General features: G+C 39.6%; 2 protein-coding genes across 6 annotated transcripts in view; both read left to right on the plus strand.

Moving 5' to 3' along the window:
* The window catches only part of rc3h2 (ring finger and CCCH-type domains 2), a 39,977-nt gene extending 25,329 nt beyond the window's left edge, over positions 1 to 14,648 (plus strand). For 2 of the 3 annotated variants that reach the window (XM_017708171.2, XM_017708170.2), the window contains exons 10-19: positions 17 to 286; positions 1,888 to 2,087; positions 2,826 to 3,232; positions 3,805 to 3,936; positions 4,329 to 4,466; positions 5,656 to 5,872; positions 6,593 to 6,674; positions 8,038 to 8,179; positions 8,450 to 8,580; positions 9,970 to 14,648. In XM_017708171.2, the coding sequence (XP_017563660.2) occupies positions 17 to 286; positions 1,888 to 2,087; positions 2,826 to 3,232; positions 3,805 to 3,936; positions 4,329 to 4,466; positions 5,656 to 5,872; positions 6,593 to 6,674; positions 8,038 to 8,179; positions 8,450 to 8,580; positions 9,970 to 10,108 (1,858 nt within the window). In that variant the 3' untranslated portion in view covers positions 10,109 to 14,648. The remainder of the gene's footprint in view (positions 1 to 16; positions 287 to 1,887; positions 2,088 to 2,825; positions 3,233 to 3,804; positions 3,937 to 4,328; positions 4,467 to 5,655; positions 5,873 to 6,592; positions 6,675 to 8,037; positions 8,180 to 8,449; positions 8,581 to 9,969) is intronic. The other variant, XM_017708172.2, reaches the window with a different exon arrangement.
* A 3,739-nt stretch (positions 14,649 to 18,387) lies between these two features.
* Positions 18,388 to 23,737, plus strand: part of LOC108433542 (rab GTPase-activating protein 1) — a 136,017-nt gene continuing 130,667 nt past the window's right edge. For 2 of the 3 annotated variants that reach the window (XM_017708173.2, XM_017708175.2), the window contains exon 1: positions 18,388 to 18,496. The gene's annotated coding sequence lies outside the window, so the exon portion shown is untranslated. The remainder of the gene's footprint in view (positions 18,497 to 23,737) is intronic. The other variant, XM_037546999.1, reaches the window with a different exon arrangement.

Consider the following 23,737-nt stretch of genomic DNA (forward strand, 5'->3'; position numbering starts at 1 on the left):
TATCTCTGTCTCTCAGATACAGAATGAGGAATAAGAAGGTCAGTGGAGGGATGAGGCCATCTCCTCTGCCTCAGACAGTTGTGCCCAAGTCGGGCTCCATAAAGTCTCCCCTCCACACTGTGGATGCAGTGCTGGGAGGTCCGCAGAACCGTGAGCAGGAGGGTCTGGGTTCAGAGGATTCATCCCCTACTCGTCTTATCCCTAGAGGAGGAGAGCATGAACAAGAGGAGGGGCTGCTAGCTCTTCCCAATGGGGCCAGTGGGCATCCCACTCCCAGCCAAGACCTGTGAGACAATCTTCCATGGTCACTTTTATAATAATTCAGTGATAACTTTTCACAACTTATTTGAATTTGTAGATCCGTATAACAGCAAACAAAGCCAAATTACCAAGAGTCTGGTTAATCAAAGTGATTAGGTTTAAGAATTTAAAAATATAAAATAGAGCATTTAACTTATGTTCAGCTGCTTTTTGGAACCAGTAATATGAAAAATAAAAAGGTAAACCTCAGATCCGTTTTATTGATTCACTGTTTGTCAGAAAATTTTAATTACTACAAAATCACTTTGATTGTAGATATATGTATAAAATGTTTCTAGTTTGATCTACGCATTCGTATTTCAGATTGTTTGCCGGAAGCTATAGAAATGTTAGCGATAAACAGTTAGGAATTAGATGTTGCATTTAGAAATGGACAGAGCTGTGGGTGATTCCATCATAACTGAGATCTGTATTAGATTGAATACTGTTAAGTGAATGATGGTTCATTAAATGGCTGTCATATGGTCATTGTGTGTGTGTGTCGTGTCAATGATGATTTACTCATAGGGCAGATTCTGAGTGGGAGATTCTCTCACCTGATCTCATCAATGAGTATTTTATAGTCTGAGAACACCAGGCACACTGCGTTGTGGGCGTGATCAACATTCAGAGTGTACTGAGAGTCCTCAGTCACTCTAAATTGCCCTCTAATTCACTTATCAGAACCTGGGTTTGTCTGTTGTATATCTGAGATGGGAGTCATCTGGTGTGATTCAGTCGAATCGAAAGCTTTTTTGGTTTAAATTGCAAATGGACAGGTGGAAAAAAGTGGAAGCTCATGAGTTTCAGAATGGCACATAAATGTGCTCTTCTGAGAGGTTTAATGTGTGAAGGCTGTTCAAGGCTGCTTCCTCTTGAGTGAAGTTTTTCAGTTGGAGCTCAGCTTTCTGTTAAAGATAATCAGATGGTTTTCTTTAGATGTGCAGTATCAATGTCTGTGTTGGATCTTTAACTTTGGAGAAGTGCCCAATAGCTTTAAGTTCAGCTGTAGCCACTTTTCTGTCAGGAAATAATGTTAATTTCTTGTAAAATGTCTCAAGGTTTGTTTATTTATTATTATTATTGTTGTTATTGTTACTATTATTGTTATTGTTATTATTATTATAAGGCTAAAGTCAGCTTGGATGAATGGATACTTTATTAATCCCGAAGGAAATGTAGCAGTAGGCACCATAGTGTGACTGCAGCACAAATTCAGATGGAGCGGAAATATTAGAACAAGAAGCTGGCGAATCAAGCTTCAAGTTCGCAACTTTTCAGTGTTTGATAGATTATTGTTGCAGATTAAATGCATTAGAAAACCAGCTGGAGTGCTGTATTAATTTACTTAACTAAGTATTCAAAAAAAGGAATACATTACTTGAAAAAGTGATAAATGGTTCCGCTTTTTTTTTTTTAAATAAATGTTTTGGATAAGCGCGTGATGCTGATAATGTCAGGGTATAAGCAGTTTGTATTGTATCAGAAGTGTTGGGCACAGAATACCCTATTCTAGAACAAGTGTTGAGAACCACATTTTTTTTATATTTTAATACTCTTCAAATTATTTGTTTATCTTGCTTTTAGGAAAACGGCTTCTCCTCCAAAGACTCCATCCAGTCCATGTCAAACTGCAGCTGCATTGGGGCCACACCCCACTGCAGCTCCTGCTGAGAGTGGAGTAACGCTGCCTAAACGGAGCACTTTTCCACCCAGGGGTCACACTGAAGTCAGCTACTTTCCTGACCAGCACAGTCCATATGAACTGTCACCCTGCTCGCCCTCCGGTGAGTGCCTGTCTGCCCCAAAACACACACCAGTGCACATATGCGCATCCTTGTGCTGTCATGACATGGCATGGTTTTGGTTTTTACAAAGTCAGCGGTAAAATTAGAACTGCCCCTGGCAGTCATTTCCAGTCATATAAGAGCAGGCTCCTGTCTTTTTGAATGGAGAGATCTGTACGCCTAAAATTGAAAGCCATATTTCATTGATAAAATCAATCACATAGTTTTGTATCAAAGGGGTGCACAATTTATTTATTTTTTTTCTCACTGGTTATTGCGCCTACTATGGTTTAATGTCTCCACAACAAAGGGGTGGCTTTTCTGTGTCTGCTTTTACCGTTAAGTGGATTTGCCTTTTTATTGTAAGTACAGTGACAAAACAATAGAAGCTGTTTTGCTTGCTGTGGTGTAATTCCAACAGTTTTCAATCCTAAGTGTATCATAAGAACATTTTCAGAGCACTATTTTATTTGTGATTTAAGATGAACTTTCAGTTGTTGCTGGATTACTCTTGTTAATTTAAGATCAAAAGAGTAAATGAGTGGCCAGATATTCTACTTTTGGAAGGTCGCAGCACAGTAGAGTACTATTTATTAGTTTTCCCTACTTTAGCATACCTGATTTGGACCCAGACTGTTACTGCGGCACAGAGCATTTGTCCTAGAGTGGAAAATTATTCTCTTTCTAAAAGAAGTAGGTTCTTTCTTAATTGTATTTTTTTTCTCCTTCCATCCCTAGGTAATTACTACCCATCCATGGTCAATCCACACAAACCCTCCATGGCACGCTTTTCCCGCTCCACTCCTGCCTTTGACTCTTCTGCCCCGCCCCCTCTGGCTCCGCCCTACCTCGAGCCACCCCCTTCCCTTCCATCCCGGGACCGTTTAGGCCCTGCGCACTTCCCTCAACCTGCTTACACACCAGTCCACCACACCCACCCCCATGGACACGGGGTCTACGCACCTGTCTATGACAGCCGGCGGGTTTGGAGGCCGCAGCTATACCAAAGGCAGGATGGCAGGAGTAACTCTCTTCCTCTGGAGGTCCTGCATGCGTCCATCTACCAGCCACCACTCCGGGAACGGTTCAACTCGTTAGACAGCCCGTACTGCAGCACTGCAGAGAGGAGGGCTGCACTGCACAGGGTAGGGCCCCTAGTAATTGACTTGATTAGTCAGTAGTAATAAACTATACTGTTGTTTTATTGGTGATATAATAATTAAGTCTAATTATTAGTGGGACTACCGGTAGCTTCCTGCAGTAATACTACCACCTAAAAAGTGTAAAAGTGATGTGATGGTGAGAAAGTCAGTTTGGCCTAATATAGTAAATATGATTTTCTGTACTGTGCAAAAGTACAGATGTTTAATTTCCAGTTAAAAAAGCTAAGTACAATAAATAAAAATGACTAGTTAAAAAAAGTAATAAAAATTAAAACTTAATACGTAATGTTTTGACAGAGTTAAATAAATGAAGGGTGGTCTCTGAGTTTAGCACAGTCTTTGAATGTTGAAACTTTAGCTTATAGAATCTGTCTATTAAAAAAAAAAAAAAAAACACTAACCAACTAGAATGTAAAGAATTGCCAATTAAATTCTGTAAGTCTGTTGGGTAGCTTGCCTATTTTCACAACAGACCTTGAGCTCTTTGGAAATGGAAGGTTTGCAGTTGTCTGAAGTGGTTTATGTGGGAGTAAGGCTTGCTGTATGTGGTGCAGGATTCGTATGGGCGCAATCCGCTCGGCTGTGAGGATTTCTACAGACTCAAACAGGAGCAGTGGCCACATCAGCACAGCAACCACACCAGAGCACAACCTTCGCCTGTTTTTACTGTGGATCACTGCTCAGAGGTAAGCCTACTGTGGGTGTGGGTGTGTGTGTTGGTAATGCTTCATATGGGTGCAGTGTTGAACTGGCCTTTTAGAAAGCATTATTTTGTCAAATCTAACACCAAAGCATCCTCCTCCTGTAGTGTTAAGCTATTTAAAGTGGAGCTGTTGCTCAGCAACTGATAAATCTGAGCAAGTAGCAATTCTGCAGTAAGTGTGTGTATGTGAGGGAGAGAGAGCGCTCACAGAGGAAGATTTGGCACCAGAGACCCGTGCTGGCTGACTCACTCTTCAACGCTATTCTTTTCATGTCAGCCTGTTGCATTTTAGTGGGTGTGAGAGTGAGAGAGAAGCATGAAATCTCCTATTCACAATATCTCACTGTGTTTCTCTTTCTTATTCTCTGTCTCTAGCATGTGGACAGTGGGGTTTGTGTGAGCTGTAAATGTGGGGGCGGAGAGGTGGCCCGTTACTCGCCTTGGTCGTGTGGCACTGTCAGCCCGTTTGACTTGGAGCCTCTTGGCTCCACCCATTCCTGTTCCCAACATGCTGTAAGTCACTCCAGATCTTGTTCATTGTTTTACTTGGTTCTGCCCCACAGTCGCATTTAAAGGCCTCGGCATATTTGCAGATTGCGTCCGCTGGGCTTCAGTGACGGAATTGCGTAGAAATAACAACTGCAGATATTGTATGGAGTTATTGTTATATTTTGAGGAGCTTTGGCACTTTTAACCTATTAAGCGTTCTCTTAAATGTAAGATGTGAAGTCTATTATTCACTAGTACTAAGCACTAAAACGTATAGGTTATTTTATTTGTTTGCGAAAATTAGAACTGTGCAAGAATCGCTTTCCAGCAGTCATGAAACGTCACAAAATGCCATACAATCATGTGGAGCCCCCACAAAGGTGCTTACGACTTGGCACAACCCTCAAGGAGTTGCCTTTAGAAATATGCTTTTACGTTACCCTTTCGTACCGTCTCTCTCTCGCTCGCACTTCGCACCCCATTTGAAATGTTTCCTTTTTTGAGCCACAAAGTTGGACAGGTTTGTTTTGGCTCAACGTGGAAGTTAAGCTTTATATTAATATTATAGGTACATGTGTGCTTTACACATTTCATGATACAATAACTGTTTTTGCATTACGATACATTTTCAATGCAGAATTAAAAAAAGAAATGTTAACAAATTTTGCATTTGTGTATATATATATATATATATATATTTTTTTTTTTTTTTGTTACACTGTAGCTGGAAAAGTAACTGCTGTGGCCTGTGTATTCTCCACAAGGCAGACATTGGCTTCCTGTTCAGCAGTTTCTTACTCTAATTTTACATTTCACCTTAAACGGAACAGTTGCTACTCTACGTCCCATGTGATAAACATCAGACCCATGGTGCAATACTATCCGGCCAACGCAATTATTTTGTTTTTTCCATGAATATTGGCTGGTTTCACAATGAGTTGCTCTATAATCCCCAGCATCCACTGCAACATAATTTGTGCTCAACAATCTATGGGTCTGCAGTTTTCTATCCAGTTCTACACGTTTAATCACTAAACACACTGGCTGTGTTTCGACTGCAGTTCAACCAACATGAGGACTATGAGCGTTATAAACACTAGAAACGTAAACACACTGCAGCTCAGAAATTGATGCCAAGAATGGATGAACTTGCAGCAGAAAAGAAACCCTCCAGCCTTCTCACTGACCTCTGATCTCTGTGCTAATGTCTCAGCAGGATGTGGAGGGCACTGGAAAGCACTTGCTGCACATTTTGGAGCCTTACAGGAGAGTGAAAGATGAGGATCCCATCATCCCCTTTGGAGAAGGACCCATTATCTCCAAGTGGGGCGCCATTTCTCGTGCCTCTCGCACAGACTACCACACCACAGAACCCGTCCAGGCCACTGCTGCACAGGGCAGAACCAGCACCACACCTATCAATTTCAGAGGTTCGCTTCAGCCACATCTCTGAAATATTTGTTTTCTGTGTTTACACACCTCAAACAAGCCAGGATCCAGTTGCAAATTAACCAATGAATAGAATATACTGTGTTAATCACTCTGGCACTGTAAAACTGTGACCTTACAGAGCAGAAGTTACTCTTTACATTTTTTAGGGATATATTTTATTGATGTGTTGTTGCAGGTGGGATTTGCCTAGTCCTCATCACAGGTTTTTTTGAAAATGTTAATTCACGCAAGTTTCCCTTTATCACAAATGGACCAAATAGACTTCTTTCGTTTTGTGCTTGAGCTCTGAGACGAGTGTAGCCATCAAACAATGCAAATGTGTTCCCCACCAGTTTAGGCACTGCAAACCGCATACCTGTATTGCACTTGCCTCAAGTTGTATTGTGAAGTTTTTAATACTCATGGTATGACCTACTGTTATCTTTAAAAAATGACTGAGTTTGTAGCATGGCTCAATATGATAATAGCAGCCTGAATGTTTAAATGTTTTTAGCAAAACTGAAAACAAACTTAGAGCTCCTCTGCCGCTTTTGGGCTAAAGGGAATATGGTGTAGCTTTGATTTGTGTTTATTCGTTTATTTATTTGCCTCTCTCTCTTTCTCTTCCATTAACAGCTAACTTGTATTACTTTTAAGTGTTGCATGAAGTTTTCATTGTTGATGTATCATTTGCTGTGCATTTTCTAACCCGCTTGTAGACTATAGCTGTCACACTGAGCAGGGCGACTGCCGGTGGGGTCCGTGTGGTTTCGACTCCAGCCGCTGCAGTTTCTTAGAAAGGTAACAAATTTGATTACTCTTTGTGTGCAGCTTAAATTGAGGCTGTTGCCGTGTGTTATTGTGTGTGTGTGTGTGTGTGTGTGTGTGTGTGTGTGTGTGTGTGTGTGTATATATATATATATATATACACACACACACACATATGTATGCTTTAAATCTTCAGATTGTACATTCAATACAATCGCTCTGGGAATGTCATCCAAAAAAATGTGTGAAGCTATATAAAGACATTTCTTTTCTGTGTAGTGGATAAATGCAAGAAGAAAAGATCACATCACTCCTGTTTTGAAAGAACTGTTTACCTGTACCTTTTAGAATATATTGTAAAACTCTGTCCCCAGTTTTTAGGGCTCCAAATTACACAGCACCTGGGTACCTCACAGAATGTCAATGTTTGAACATGTGATCTTAGATCTGAAGAGATTGGCCTTCTGCAAACCCCTTGTGTAAAATACAGAAAACATAGAGCCAGCTTTGTTATTGTAGACCTCAATTCCACCTTTTATTGCACAGTCAAGCTCAGTTCACCAGTACCTCTTTAACCTGGCGTTCACTTAAAATTTACATATCTGGTATTTTTTATCTGTTTTCTTGTCTATTGCTGTAAAACATTGTCACCTATATGTAAAGCATTTTGAAGTGCTTTGTAAGTAAAGTTGTTGTCATCATTTTGAGGATGGCCCTGTTTTGTAGAATGCTTGGCACAGCATTTAAAAGATGCAAGACGTGGTGTCTGCAGATGCTACGGTCATTAATATGACACTTGTAATTCTGTTCATTCCTACTGGATGAATTTCAGTTAAGTTACATGGCTTAATTAAAGATGACTGTATACTATATCATTTTGTTCTTAAATTTGACAGGTTAAATGCAAGTTTGTGCCATCCATTTGTTTGATTTTGTGTCTGCCTTAGTGTTAGAAACTGTATAATTACAGAAAGAAAGTGTATAATTCTTTGTGGAACTGAAAAAGAGAAATGCCAGGAGAAAAATCCCCTGGTTTTGCTGTTGACTGCTGCTGAATTCCACAGTAAGAGGGTTCTATTACGGGTTCTGGCCTTTATCTCTCTGTTAATCGTTTTTGCAGTATATGATCATTTCTTGCAGCTTTTTTCATTTTCATTAGTCATATTTTCCTCTTTTTCAGTTCTATTTCCCTTAATCTGATTTAGATTAGCATGTTTGGTGTCAATGATGATTTACTCATAGGGCAGATTCTGAGTGGGAGAACACCTGATTCTCTCACCTGATCTCATCAATGAGTATTTATAGGCTGAGAACACCAGGCACAAGACGTGTTATGTAGTGAGTGTTAATTTTAGAGCTAACTATTTTCTGTATCTGCATGTTTCAATGATCGCAGACGCAGCTCTTTCAGCACTGCAGCTAAACGAGGTATAGATTTACATGTTCGAGATTGCGCGGAGAGTGAACCAGACCGGGACATTGAATTGGAGCTTTCTGTTCTCGACATGGAGTCGGAACCACAGGAGCACCCGTCTGAGGTAGATTATGTAACATTTCAGGTGTTCTGTTTGTATTTTAAGATGTGGGTTTTGAACATGGCCTTCAGCTGTGATGGAGCATCCTGAGGTTGCTGCTGTAGTGCACATGATGTTCTAGAAGTATAATTGGGGTAGTTTCTGGAGCTCCAGACTGAGAACTTCAGAATTTCAGCTGTTGATTTAATTTAAAAGTTGAGTGAGCGGGAATGACCAATTCATTTGTTAACTTGGTTTGTGTTTCTACTTCAGCAAAGTATCTTTATTTCAAAGGTGTCTCTGGAGTCGAGGTCCGGAAATCATCTCTCCGGTGTCTTCAGCGATCCATCAGCAAGCTCACAGATTGGCCAGCATTTACCTGACCACATGGTAGACGCTCATTTGTTGAAGAAGATGGCATTTAGGTTAGCAGGATAATGCTGTTCTTGTCTAATTATCCGTATTTGTGATCAAGATTTGGCAAATGAATGCATGTTTACGCAGCTGTAAACAGTAGTAGCACTGGTCATAACTTCATATTTATTGCTTTTTTGATGCTATAAAAATACAAGATGTTTGTCATTCATGTCGTAGTTGAAAGTATTTGTGTGATAGTGCTTTTGGATCATTTTCAGTGTACATTGGTTTAACAATACATCAGAAATACTGAACTGTAATTTCGGTTGCTGACATGAATTGTTATACTGTTCCACTTCTAGTAAACCTGTAAACATTTTGTAGGTTAAGCCTGTGACTTTGGTCCAATCCCATTCAGAGTTACAACAGGTAGAGCTTGAAAATTTTCTCCTAAAAAAAAAAAATGGGACAACGCTCAAATAAACCAGAACATTAATATTACTTAATTGTCAGGCTACTAACGGTGCTCTGTAGGTGACCCTGCCACTCTGCAGTGATGGTAGAGGAGGGTCAAGCTCAGCAACCTCACTGCTGGACTTTAGTTACATTTAGGGCATCATATGCTTTTAACAAGGGGAGATGTGATTGTTATTGATCACCCACCTGTAATTCTTCGGTGATATAAAGCTGAAGTCAGCTATTCACCAGCCTCTTGTTTGAATTTTGCTGTTCCATTTTAAAAGGAGCAGCAATTACATTCTGTTGCTTCGTGTCAATACCACTGGACTGTTTAAGGTGGAATAGGTCATTTAGCTCGCTAGCTATATGAGCATACTATTGTTTTTTTAATTAATATTTTTAATGCTTGTTATGGAAAAGACGGACACCATCATAAATGGAAGCGACATAAAACTAAGGTAGCACGATGGTTATTGTAACTTTAATGGGGAAAAACGTATATCTGTGGGTTTCTTTGAAAGCTTGTACAGCCAGCTTTTTTTCTTTTTTTTGTTCTCATAACCCTGTTGCCTTTGGTATGAACGTGCAAAACAGAGGGCTAAGGGCTACATTGTAGGGGTGAGGGGTGAAATGGGATTGGGCCTTTATTTATATGAAGAGTTTACAGTTGTAGTCAGTAGTTTGGGTGCACCTATACAAATGTAGACTTTGTGTTTGCTTTTTTTTTTTTTTTTAATGTATTTTTTCCCTTGGAAATCAGCTAAGACAATACCAGTACCAGAGATATGAACGTTACAAATAGAGAATTTGCAGAACATTGGCACATTAAAGTTGGTTCCCTTTAAGATTTTAACATTCACCAGAGGGTGTGTAGACTTCTGTATACAACTGTATGGCTGCTTTGATGTTCAGTGGAGAAGTGCCCCCCCCCCCTTTTTTTTTTTTTTTTTTTTTTTTGGCCAGAGTGTATCAGTAATACTGTACTGTGTCTCTTGCAGGAAGTCTCTCTCCCCTGGGGGCCTAAGTTCCGGAGGCCTTGGTGTCGGAGGTCTGGCGATGAAGTCCAGCCTAGCACGGCCTGTGGACCTGGCAGCAGGACCCGGCCTGAGCAAAGAGATGCTTCTGAATGGGAGCTGAGAGGAACCTAGCTCTCCTCATCTCCAGACGCCCTCTGGATCCAAAGGGTCATGCCATGAGGCCTCTGTAATATTTAGATCACAGCTCAAGCTGTCAGTTTTTTGTTTTAAAAGCCCTTTTCACACCAGCTCCACATTCTCCAGCAACCACAGTTGTTCTCTGAGCAGGTAGCTTCAGTAGGTTCAGGAATAGAACCAAATAAATGACAGATTTATTGATTCCCAAGGAGAAGTTTGGGGATTCAGAAGTTTAAATGGCACACTACTGCAGTGTGTTGGTATTCTTTGGAGAAAATTGGTGTTTCCAGGGTTTTCCGTAACTATGTTTGAGGATAAAAATAGTATTCAAAAACCCAATGTTTTTTTTTTCTTTCTTCAAATTCTCTTCATAAGAGCTACCTGGGGCTAGCGGTTACACACTCTCCTTCTTCTCTTCATTTATCACTTATGCAAAAGTGTTTACGTTTACAACCCCATCTCAGGTCACCAAGCTGTCTGTGTCACCCAATCTAATTCCTGACCGGTGCCGCTCTTTAGCCACTGAAAGGCTGCATTAACCTTGCGCGACAGCTCAGTAGTAAAACATAGGTTCTTGCTGATAACTTAAATGTACTGCATAAAGACTAATATACAGTTCCTGCCTGCAGGTTCCTTTAGATATGATGCCATGTTTACAGTATGTATGTATGTATGAGGAATAAGCCAGGTGCTCAGTAAATACTGTACATTGTGTGTCACAGTGCAGTATTAGCCACTGAATTAACATGCATGAAATGTAATGTGTGCTTTTTGTTCATTATGCGTTTTGCAATGAACCCATTTATTGCATAATATGAGCCTTGGAAGTGTACAGTATATTTTGTTGCCATCTTCATTCAGGCCAACTTTTGTCTTTGTTTTTGGGGCTGTGCGACATCAGATATTGTAATACGGCAGCATTAATGTGTGCAGTGACCATCATGACCCGAGTAACTTCTTCCGCTTTTGCAATGCCTTGATTTTAACGCTGCATACAAATCTAACCCCAACTACTGATGAGCCAGTATTACTTCTTATAAAGAAACCCACCACAGGAAGTTATTGTTGCCTAGTTCTAAATACTAGAAGCATTGTTTTGCTTGAGAATAGGCTGTTGTGTTAACAGTACACAGAACTTGGCACTTTAATTTTCCTGTTTTTCCTTCTAGTTCCCCATTTTCTGCCTGTGTCAAAGCACTAAGTGTTCAGGCTTCTCACAGTGGTCTTCCTAGTCTAGTGTCTGTGTGTTATTGTTTCAGGTTGTGCACCAGCTGCTGTACTGTCGCCTTCTCTCAGATGCATCTTTAGTTTGTTTGTTTTCTTCGTTCGAATGAAACATCGCTAACTTCCGTGAAGTTGTTTGTCGAGTATTTTGTATCAGGAACCTTTTTTTTTTTTTTTTTCTTCTTCCACGTTGGTCATTTGGTCAGTAGAAAGCAAACTAAGCAGCTTTGTCAACCTTCATACTTACTGCAGGTTTTCTGCTTACCTGTTTAAAATGACTGTCCATCACAGGCTGAAACGATGTTGGTGGTCTGAGTCCTGCATTGAAGAAAAAGCTTTCAGGAGCTTTATGGAATTAATTCAGTGCTATAGAATACTGCAAAATTGTTGTTCAGTACTGAGTTTCTGTACCGCATTAGTCCAGTAGACGATCTGGTGACACTATTTTGAGTGGTCTTTTTGTGTTAAACACTCAACAAACTCTTGGCAACATGTCAAAAACATAGGAGGGTTAGGATTAGATTTTGGGTTGAGATTGGGGTTGGGGTTGGGTAAGGCTGGGTGGGGTTGTTTTGTGTAGTGGAAGTAACATTAACAATACATCTACCTAATGTAAGTAATATCAACAGAATAGTTTCAGGATATTTACTTCAGTTTATTCAGATGCTGTACTGCTCCTACTTCACTGATGTGTTGAAGTGTTACTGCTAGTCTTATGAAATCTACGAAGGACCAGTGTTACCCACAATCTTAGCATCTGTGAGTGGATAAGTGTTCTTGTTCCCAAATCAAGGCTGTTGATTGGCTGAATTGTGGATGTTACTGATGTCCATGCTTCTTGATAAGTCTGCGATATCTCCATATTCAGCACCTCATTCTAGTTTCGAAAATATTTGTTTAAAAATGAATAAAAATAAGGCACTGATGAAAGGATTGTTCAGGAATCAGTACCAAAATTAAAGTATAAACATTGTTATCTATACTAAAACCAATGTAGCCCAAGCCATGGGGTCCCTAAGGACGATTTTGAGAACCACTTCCCAAAAAAAAACCTTTCAAGGACTATTTTGGTCAAGGGACTGCAAGTGTAAAGAACAATTATGTAGAGGTTCTTGAAACCTGTATGTAGAGCTGGTGATATGTTGTCTATTCTGCAATACTGTGATACCATACCATTGCTTATTAGTTTTATTGTTGGTGGTTTAACTAATATAGTCAAGAAAAATAGAAATGCAACACTCGTGGTTGTTTAATTTTGCTGCATTGTTGATAAATTATTTTACTAGACATGCAAATGGTTTCTGTATAATCTAATAGAAGTATTTAGTGTATTTAGTACACTAAATTTAGTTTTAGTGTAGATAATGAGCCATATATTGCTGAAACAGTGTCCTTTGTAGAAGTTTGTTTTAGGTTTAATTCTCTAGTGTGCTTTACTCATGGTCCAGGACTTCACATTTAACTGCAGTGTATGGAATTTACTATCTCAGCTTTGCTTGCCAGTTTAAAGAACCTCCATAAGATACAAATTTTCTATCCGAGCCACAAACCATTTTAGTGTTTGTGTGTTCAGCCAGATGTCTTATCATTTCTTGACTGTCCAAACTGTGGTATGAGTGGTGCAGAGAAGACTCTGTCGCATAATCACCCGTAATTGCAAGGTTCTTGTGTTTTGTCCTGACACACTTACCAAGCAGTTCTTACCAAGCGTCATTAAAGATGCTGATTAAAATGTGACGTGGAAAAAGAAAAGAATTTATAGCTGAAATATGAATGTATTCCCAGCCAAGCTGTTTTCACAGTTCCTTCTGAAAATCAGGTGCACTTATTTTTGTTTTTATAGCCGCCGTTCTTCCTTGTTCCTCATAGGGAAGAGATGTGGCAAAGCTACTGATTACAACTTCTGCACTGATTAATTTGAATGCAAGTGTGCTTTAAATGGGAACTTGAGTGTTATTAAATGCTTAAGATGTAAACAAAGTCATTCAGTGCAGTTTGATGTGAAATGCTCTGTTCTAGAGATTTGTTCAGTGAGCCAGAACCATGTTATGAATATGCTGAATGATTTATGGTGGTTTTGAGAAGGTTTTGGTTTAAAACTAATAGTTTGTTTATGGTGAAGTACATCTCCACAATGAAGCATTTTACATCAGACCACAATGAATAACCAATTTCTCGACAATCGAATTATGAACAAATTTTGGAAAACTAGTGGAATTCTACTTTTCTCAGTTAGATATATATTGCTTTTAATGTCTGGTTTCTTCTGATTCCAGTGTATGTCTTTGGGGTTTTGGAACAGGCATAGTTTTGTTTTTAGACCGGCCTATTCAGCTCAAATGTTGGAAGCATTTTATATTCCCTGATCCACACTTTGTTCAGATTCACAAAGCCTTACACGGCAGATTGCTTTCTTAGTTTTAGAGCTGGATTGCCCTCAGCTTTGGGTTGCACTTGCATGATGCTATTACATTTTGAAGAAGTATGTGTGAAGTATGTGTATAGTTGGCAGATGAGTTGGTGTGATTGTATAGTTGTGATTCTACTGCCCCTTGCTGGTGGTGTCTTGCACATGCCTGCCACAAGGCCTCGCTTGGCCTTTTATCTGCCTGCAGCACTTAATTCTGTTTTCTTAGGAGATCTTTGAACACCTTCCCTGCTCTTTCCACTGGAAATGTCATTCTTTTGTATTTTGAATTTTAAAAATTTGTTTCGCTGCAATAACTCGGCAGGCTTTGGTCATAATGATAAATATGCTTGCTTGTCATATGTACGACCGTGAAAAAGGAGCTGATGTTTTTTGAATATTTTACGTCTGTATTAGACATTTCCTTTGCAAATCTATTGTTCGATTTAATTGTAAATGTAATACAAGATGGTACACATCTGTCAGTTTATACAGCCAGAGCCATCGTTAGATGGACTTAACTGCACAGTTTTATGATAATCAACTATATTTAAATATGAGAGAATATTTATCAGAGAGATTCTAAAGGTTTAGGACTATCTTTTGATGAAATATGAACTGAAACTTTTAATGTGTTTGATTTTGAAAGTACCACTGAACTGCTTCTGGCCATGGAAGGCAGGCTTGAGTTTGATACATATATGGACCTGTAGCCGCTGCAGAGTGGATTCTTAATGTTATTTTATTCTTTTTTTTCCTCCCCCGTTCTTGCTTTTCATACCTTGGCTAAGGTCTGCTCCACTGTACCGAGCGAGCTGATGACATGATGATGACTTTGAGATCATGATGTGTAACTGCATGCTGAGGTAATAAAAACGGTTTCTTCATTTCATGACTCGCCTCCTTTTTGCCTCTTCTCATGTAGAGCCGTCTGGTGGAGGATTGTGGAACTGCAAATGCAGCTCAATAAACCAGCATGTTCAAAAAGGAAGAATGTTGTAGGCAGTGGCCTTCAGTAAGCTGCTTTACATGGTCACCAGTTAAAATACCAAAATGTAATGTTTTAGCCTCTTTTCCCTGCTTGAGTCCCCACTGCAGTCAACTTATCATTCATGTTTATGTACCTAATTCACCATTTATTTCTGCATGTCTATTTCCCAACTTTTTTCATTATTATTTAGGAGGCAAGGTTTTGTTACTGTGCCTTCAGGATTGATATGGACCAAGTCCTGACTCACTGACCAAAAGCATTGACATTAATGGTGAAGTCTTGTTTTTGGGGCTGTACTACTAGCGTACCCCAGTACATTATTGATTAGGTGATTCGATTTTCAGCTCCCAATTAGCTACCACTTTTTATTTATTACTTTTTATTTTTATTAACACAGGCAGGGAAAGTGTTAAACATAACCTAGCCATAATCATAGACGTGCTAACTGAAGTTAGCATTGTCTCTCACACACACTATCTAAACTACTTAACGCTGCTGTTGGAAGAAGGCGCATCTCCATTTATGTAGTTTTTCAGTTTAAAATGTCTTGTTCTTTATATTGTGTGTAAATTTCATGAATAATGAACCAAAATAAATGGCCCAGAATATCATGAAAAAAAGTCTGGTCCCATTGACTTGCATTAAAAGTAAAGTAGGGTTTTCCCCCCTCTGTAAAGTTACCGTTTTGGAGGTTTTCTTATGATAATGTTTTTTGTTTTTTTTTCTTCTGGGTCTGTGGCTGTGCTGGAGCGGTCGTTGGGTAGGTTACCAGTCACAGGGTAGACGCATAAAATAGATTTCAAGACAGACATGGTGACAACATGCAAACTCCATACAGAAAGGACCCTGGTTGCCCAGTCAGGGGGCAATAGCACTACCCACTGCACCAGTCGGTCACCCTAGAGATTTCAAGTTAGCAGTGTTTAATGAAATGCTATGTTACAGAGCCCTGCTGATGACCTCCTGTATAAATAAAAATGTGTGGCCATGCCTTATTAACGCGGGGGAACAACATCCTAAATCATGGCCACAACTTACTAAGGTGTGCGAATGAGATCACGGCTTACAGAGTTGTGGTCACGCATTAGGATCTTGTTCCCACACTTCACTAAGTCATGGTCATGCATTATTTTTATTTATACAGGATGTCACCAGCGGGGATCTGTACTATGTTGTGCGTGGCTGGTGCACTTTTAAGGGAAAAAAATAAGGTCATGAAATGACTGGCACAACATGGCCGGCTCGGAGAGTTTGTATTTATTTATTTAAAACATTTTGTCACCCTTATTAGGATAAATTCCTAGACATCATGTATAGCAAGGTTTAATACAAGCACTAGCATATCTGCATGGCTGAGCTCAGCAGAATGTGATCTTAACCAAGATTTTGGTTAAATTTGTCCTTTTACACTGACCACATATTATTCTGACAAGTGTGATAACCGTCCGAAACTGTGCTGTTAAAGGGCAATTCCACTACTTTTTGTTACCTGAATAGTCATTCAGAGTGGTTTGGTGAGAAATGCTCCATTGTAGAGAAATGTGAGTCAGAACTGGCCACAGTGATGGTGATATCAACCAGACATCTGAAGAATTTTAGGCCCTGAGAGATACGAATGCGCTGTCTGGTGAGAATGGATATTTTTGAAATTATTCGTGATGAAGACAAAATGGTCCACCCCAAAAAAAACAGTTTCAGACTTATCACTGTTTTACCATAATCAGCATATAAAAAGTCAAAATGCAGGTGGAGGGTCACTGGTGGTTTTGGATAATAAGTAAAATGGCTATTTGTGTTGTAGACATTGTGCCTCCTGGTTCCCATCACTACCACAATAAAGAACCCTGAGACTGTTGTTTAATCTGTTCGCTGTAATAGAGACGAAATCAAAGCTCCAGTACAATTTCCTGTGTTATGAGATAGATCACATCACTAAACCTCTCTGTGTGGGGAAGTAAGCCTGGGACACTACCCTATTGCATTGTGCAATAATATGCAAATTTCAGTACAGAGGAACGTAATCTGCTGCAATATTTGTGACACTTTTTGAGAGTGTAAAATGGTCTTAAGACTCCTCGACTATTAACTGGGAAAAGCTTCAATAAAAAAATAACAGTATGGGCCTTTATTTCTGCTCTCTTATTGTGGGAAAACATATTATTCATAATATTTTTTCATTTATTTTTATGTATTGAGAAAATCTGACATTAACCTAGGTTTTGTTTTTTTTAGTAGAACGAAAATGAATGTTGACCTTAATGTTCACATTACAGGTTCCCCACCTGGACTCGACTGTAAAAAGTGTTTGAGCAGTTGCACTTATAGTCCTAAAAAATCCCTGAATTGAGAAGTGCAAAAAACGTTTAGCTGTAATCCCCAGTTATATCCATCCATCCGTCCATACATTTTCTAAGCCGCTTCTCCGTCAGGGTTGTGGGGGGGTGCTGGAGCCTATCCCAGCAGTCTTCGGGCGAAAGGCAGGATACACCCTGGACAGGTCGCCAGTCCATCGCAGGGCATCCCCAGTTATAAATTAGCATTTTAATTAATAACATGATAACTCACTTTCTAGAAGAAAAAAATTAGCTTTGACTTGACCATTCTAAATATTGAGAACTAAAATTATACATTAAAATATAACTTCTACTAGTGACATAGCTTGATATAACTTGTGAAAATGCTTTATTCTTTTTTTTCCTCACCTGAATAGCTTTGTACCGTTCCAGACTGATGTTTATATTGTTTTACATAATTGTGGATGAATTGTGGAATCCTAGGGGGGCTGTTAAGGTGACATCGTGATTATTTTTATTAAGGTGTGGCCATGCATTAATATATTGATGCCACAAGTTGCTGTATTGAGACCACAAATTACTATACTGAGGCCACAATTAACTATATTGAGACTACAATTTACTACATTGAGGCCCAGAAAAGTATATTACAGTCACAATTTACTATATTGACGACACAAGTAACTATACTGAAGCCACAGCTCACTATTATGAGGCCACAATTTACTAAATTGAGGCTACTAATTAGTATATTGCGATCACAATCTGCTATATTGAGAGCACACATTGTACTGCATTCAGGCCACACATTAGTATAATGAGGCCACAGGTTGCTGTATTCAGGACACAAATTACTATACTGAGGCCACAATTTACAAAATTGAGACCGCAATTTGCTGTATTGAGGCCACAATTTACTACATTGAGGCCCAAAATAGTATATTGCAGTCACAATTTACTATATTGAAAGCACAAATGACTATATAGAGCCCACATTTTACTACATTAAGGCCACAAATTAGTATAATGAGGCCACAATTTTCTCCATTGAGGCCACTGGTTAGTGTAATGCAGTCACAGTTTACTACACTGACAGCACAAATGACTATACTGAGGCTACAATTTACAATATTAAGGCCACAAATTACTATATTTAGGTCATAGGTTTTGAGAAATTGTATGAATTACCTCAATATATTAATTAGTGGACAATTATAAAAATATTCAAAAACCCACCATGTCAGCTTATGGGTTCCGTAGTTTCCATAATTACGAAAAAAAACTAAAAAAAAAAAAAAAAAAGCATGAGAGCGCACAACGCTCGTAGAGCTGCGCATGCGCAGTACGTGCAGGTTCCGCTGTTTGTGTTTACGGCGGTTCTGCTGCTAAAGCTGGGCGATGTTATGTCAAATTTCTCCGGAATAAAAATATATAAACCCTCTTCTCTTGAAACAGGTAGGACATTTGGGCAGGTTGGTTTTGTGCATATTTCTTTTAGATGTAGTCCGCGCTGTGCTGCGCCCGTAAGTATTCCGAGCTCTGTTACTGACTGTATGTGAGTGGTGAGCGATAATGTAGTTAACGTTATATTGTGTTAGCTTGCTAGCATTAGCAGCCATACAGGCAGCCAGCAGCACTCAGTCTGGGCCGAGGAGCGCTCTTTCTGCTTTATTCTTTACCAGATAACACGCGAATATTTGAGGTCTGGACGTGATTCAGATGGGCAGTGGCGTTTGTTATGTAAATGAGCTGCTGCTGTCCGTTTTGTGCGTGTTTATAAATCTCCATTCTGCAAAACACACTTGCTAGCTCGAAGCAGAAGTCAGCTGCTTATTCGCCAGCTTCTCGTATGAATGTATCCGTTCCACCTTAAATGGTGCAGCAGTTACTTTGTGGTGGCTGGCACCAGGATGTAACTGCTGCACCATTTAAGGTGGAACGAAAAAATCGAGCGAGAAGCTGGCGGTTAGAGAGCCAACTTCAGCCTCGTCAAATCACACTCGCTAGCCGGGTAGTTTTAGCTTAGCTAGCAATGTTATGTTAGCCGCTAGCCGCCAGTTAAACGCTTTAGTGGCTTTAGTTTTTAGACCGGACACTTTGTCGTGTGTTGGGAGTCTGTTTTTGCAGAGTGTCGATTGATATATTAGCGAGTTAAAAGGCCAGGCTATTTTGATACTAATGAAATTTGGTTCCTCTATGGTAGCCCACATGAAGGCATGGTTAAAACCCACCCCAACCTTCGAGATAATGTGCTAATAACATTCATAAAAAGCCACATATGGTGATTTTCAGTGAGAATGGGGACACAACGCAGACTGTCATGCCCGCATTTTAACAGCAAAACAGTCTGTAGGTTCATTCCCCTAGCCTTGCATGTTGCATGGGCATGGCCATGCAGCGCTGACCGCACCTCACAGCACCATAAATGGCTGTAGCTTCTGAGTCTCATCTGCTTTCTGAGAACTGTTTCATACGGTGTGATTGGATCATTACTTCGCAGCTGCGAGCTACAGTATCAGGCTGGCGCTGCAGGGACAGAATAAGAGTTTAACCCATGTGTTATCCACCCAGCTGTTTTTAACAGATGTCGTTGTGAAAGGTTTCACGTATGTTCTCTGTATATGAGGGATGTAACGATGCAGACGTTTTCAGGTTCGCTATGGTTCTCCATTCTCAGGTCAAGGGTTGACTTCCGATATTTTACATGTTAATGTCTTGACTCTGCAAGGCTATAATTATACAGTATGTTTGCTGTATGCACATTGTTTTTGCTTATGACACCTACAAAAAATGAGTGCACATGAACGCCCCCACCGAGTTGTAATACTTGTAGGAAACTCAGATTTTTCTATAAGAGTTAGGGGTGTGTCTTTAAAAAAAGTCATTGTAAATTTATTGTAAGCTGGTTATATCATTTATTCAGCAGTCGCCCATGAACACCAATGGCTGAAGTATTTTTAATGTAAGCTGTAAGTGAAAAGATGTGTGAGCAAATTAACGCTTTCAGAAAATCTTGTTACATTAATTTACATTGACATTTTTGCCCTTTGTATGTAAAGGTACCTTTTTTTGGAGGTACCTATTTTGTTTTGACAGTGACTAGATGCTGTGCGATTCAATGCTTCCAAATGGATAAAAACACAGTGTGTATCCTCTGCTCTTCATAACTTCCTTTCTTTGATAAGAGAAAAACAGATGAAAACAAAATATTACCTTTTTTCCACTCAGACTGTCCATTTTGTTTCTCACCAAAACTAATTTAATGTACACTAACTGGCCGCTTTATTAGGTACACCTGGCTATTAAAAGGTTGGACCCCCCTTTTGCCTTTAGAACTGCCTTATTTCTTCGTGGCATACTTTCAACAAGGTGTTGGAAACATTCCTCAGAGATTTTGGTCTATATTGATATGATAGCATCACGCAGTTGCTCCAGATTTGTCTATGATGTGAATCTCCCGTTCCACCACATCCCAAAGGTGCTCTATTGGATTGAGATCTGGTGACTGTGGAGGCCACTGGAGTGCAGTGAACTCATTGTCATGTTCAGGAAACCAGTTTGAGATCATATGAGCTTTGTGACATGGTGCATTATCGTGCTGGAAGTAGCCATCAGAAGATGGGTACACTGTGGTCATAAAAGGATGGACATGGTCAGCAACAATACTCAGGTAGGCTGCGGCATTTAAACAATGCTCAATTGGTACTAAGGGGCCCAAAGTGTGATAAGAAACTATCCCCCACACCATTACACCTCCACCACCAGCCTGAACCAGTGACACAACGCAGGATGGATCCATGCTTTCATGTTGTTTACACCAAATTCTGACCCGACCACCTGAATGTTGCAGTTGAAATCGAGACTCGTCAGACCAGGCAACATTTTTCCAATCTTCTGTTGTCCAATTTTGGTGAGCCTGTGCGAATTGTAGTCTCAGTTTCCTGTTCTCAGCTGACAGGAGTGGCACCTGGTGTGGTCTTCTGCTGCTGTAGCCCATCTTCTTCAAGGTCCGGCGTGTTGTAACAAGTGGTTATTTGAGTTACTGTTGCCTTTCTATCATCTCCAACCAGTCTGCCCATTCTCCTCTGACCTCTCACATAAACAAGGCATTTTTGTCCACACAACTGCCGCTCACTGGATATTTTCTATTTTTCGGACCATTGTCTGTAAACCCCAGAGATGGCTGTGCGTGAAATACTCTGAAATACTGAAATTCTGAAAAACTCAGACCAGCTTGTGTGGCACCAATAACCGTGCGACGTTCAAAGTCAATTAAATCACCTTTCTTCCCCATTCTGATGCTCGGTTTGCACTTCAGCAAGTTGTCTCGATCACCTCTACATGCCTAAATGCATTGAGTGGCTGATTAACTATTTGTGTTAACAAGCAATTGAACAGGTACCTAATAGGTTAGGTACCTAACCTTTATTGTACCTAATAAAGTGGCCGGTGAGTGTATATCGCTTAAACATACAAATAACCACAACCCTTGGAAGAGGTCATTTCTGTGACTTCAGAAAAAAGCTTCAGCGTGGATGTGTGCGTAACATTAGCCCTGCCCACTCTTTGCCCACTTTATTCTGATAGGATGTTTTGATTATAGGCCTCCAAGGCCTGCGCCATTATTTAGTTGGCATCTTGAATACTTAATAATCTCCTGGTTTTAGCAGATTTCTTTATGGGGAAAATAATTGGCATTGTTGAAATATCAGTAATATTGCTTAAAAATTAAAAAATAAAACCGTAAAAAGCCATGCATGCATTTTTCCACTGAGCGTCCCTGAATACTCTGAATTACAAGGTATCTAAGGAGTCAAAATATTAGTATTGCTACGTGCAAGCTGACTAACTGTACACTGAGCTGAGAACATAAGACTGGCAATCACCCAAACCAGTAAGCTTTGTCCCGTGTGGTAGTTAAGAGTTTTTTAACGGAGTTGCTGGCGTTGGTATGCAATGGCGTGAAGTGTAGTAGTAGACTTACATGTGTCAGTTAAATATGCAGGAGTGTTGGCTTTCTTTCATTGTGTGAGCAGCAATTCATATTTTGACTGCTAAGCAACCTGTGATTCAGATTACAGATTCGTATCAGCCTTGGAACGTTTCTGTTAACCGCAGGGCATGACCCACAGAGTAGTAGTGGGTGATATACTGATGCATTTGACATACTGGTTGACATTTTTCCTAAGGTATTTTTGTCCTAACTGTTATATAGGTAAGCTGTAAATATGTGCAGATAATGTGACGTACAAATGGTGTAAACCACACTAAAGTTATCCCGTTTAGCTGAGTGACTGAGTCAGGAATGTGTCAGTCATGTTTCTAATAAAAATCTAAAAGCAGCAGACCCTCAATCCCCTGCTGCTGTCCGCTCTGTTGCATTTGAAGTAGACTAATTTGAGGCCATGGCCGCAGAGTTTGGAGTTAGTCTTAGCCTAACATAGACACCAGGCTGTCTGTTCTCGATTTGCCTGAGAAGCTGCGTAACTCTGTCAGCCGCAGACGGTTGTAGACTTGTGTATGAAATGAGCTGTGGACCAGCTGGTACAGAAGCATGACTGACTGTAATATTTTGTAAATTCCAGAAGTGTCTGACAGTCAGCGGCACGAATGTTACAGGAATTAAGAAATTCTTTTTCGGACAAAAAGCTGCTGAATAAGAAGCCAACTTCTTCAGATAGGAAACACCGTAGCCCTTTTTGCCTGGCCTGCATAGCTAGTTTTAGAAAGCACAGTTGACCAAGGCTGCAACTAACGACTTTTTTGATAGTAGAATAATCTATTGTTGAAATGAATAATTGACTATACAGATTATTACAATTAATCAATAGATCTTATTTCACTATTGGCTTTTAAGTATAGCTTAAAGGTGTTTTAGGCATGTTCAAACTAACAGTAAATACAATAAAGATGAATACTTCATTCAAAGTTACATCTTTTAATGAACTTTACTGCTGATTCAAAAGATAAATAAAATATGTATTGTTGGCTAAAATTTAAAACCAAAAACAAGGATAAGTAGCAGCAATAAGAATAAGAAAACTACAGTTTTCCCTTGATCATATGAATTAAACCATCTGCAGAAATTCAGAAGAAATAAAGAAGACAGCAAGGATAGTCCATTCTGTGCAACTGTAGTTTTTTTCGTTATTTAGAAAATATCAAATTCTTTAGTGTTCTCTAAACTTGTGCATTCGGCTAAAGCAAAGAAAACGTGCTCACGTTTAAAAGAAAATGAGGGAATGATTTAAGAAATCGTGACCATGAATTAAAGAAACGTGCGCACAAGCTACAAAGCGTTCGCTCTAATTAATATATTATATTATATTTTTTTACTTCTGTCCCCTCCGCATAGCGTTTAAGGAGGTAGTTCTCCATGAACACAGAGTTGCTGGACAAATGGTTACCATTGAAATTAAGCGTTTGCAGAAAATCGTTCAAATTTAACTGTTCATAGAGAAGTTTGCCACACTTTCCCATCCACTCCATCAGAGCACGTCTTCTTGGCAGCGGTGAATATCCACTCTCAGAGGAGTGCGAGACTCTTACAGGAGCATGGAGAGATGCTGACTCTTTCATTAAAGACCTGTAAAATTTTGTTTCAGCATAGTGTAGACAGACAGCAGAACGGACTGTTTAAATGTAACATTTAAATTTAGATTTATTTTTTATTTACTTGATTAAAGGAAAATGATT

Source organism: Pygocentrus nattereri, chromosome 18 (genome assembly GCF_015220715.1).
Source record: "Pygocentrus nattereri isolate fPygNat1 chromosome 18, fPygNat1.pri, whole genome shotgun sequence".
NCBI lineage: Eukaryota > Metazoa > Chordata > Actinopteri > Characiformes > Serrasalmidae > Pygocentrus > Pygocentrus nattereri.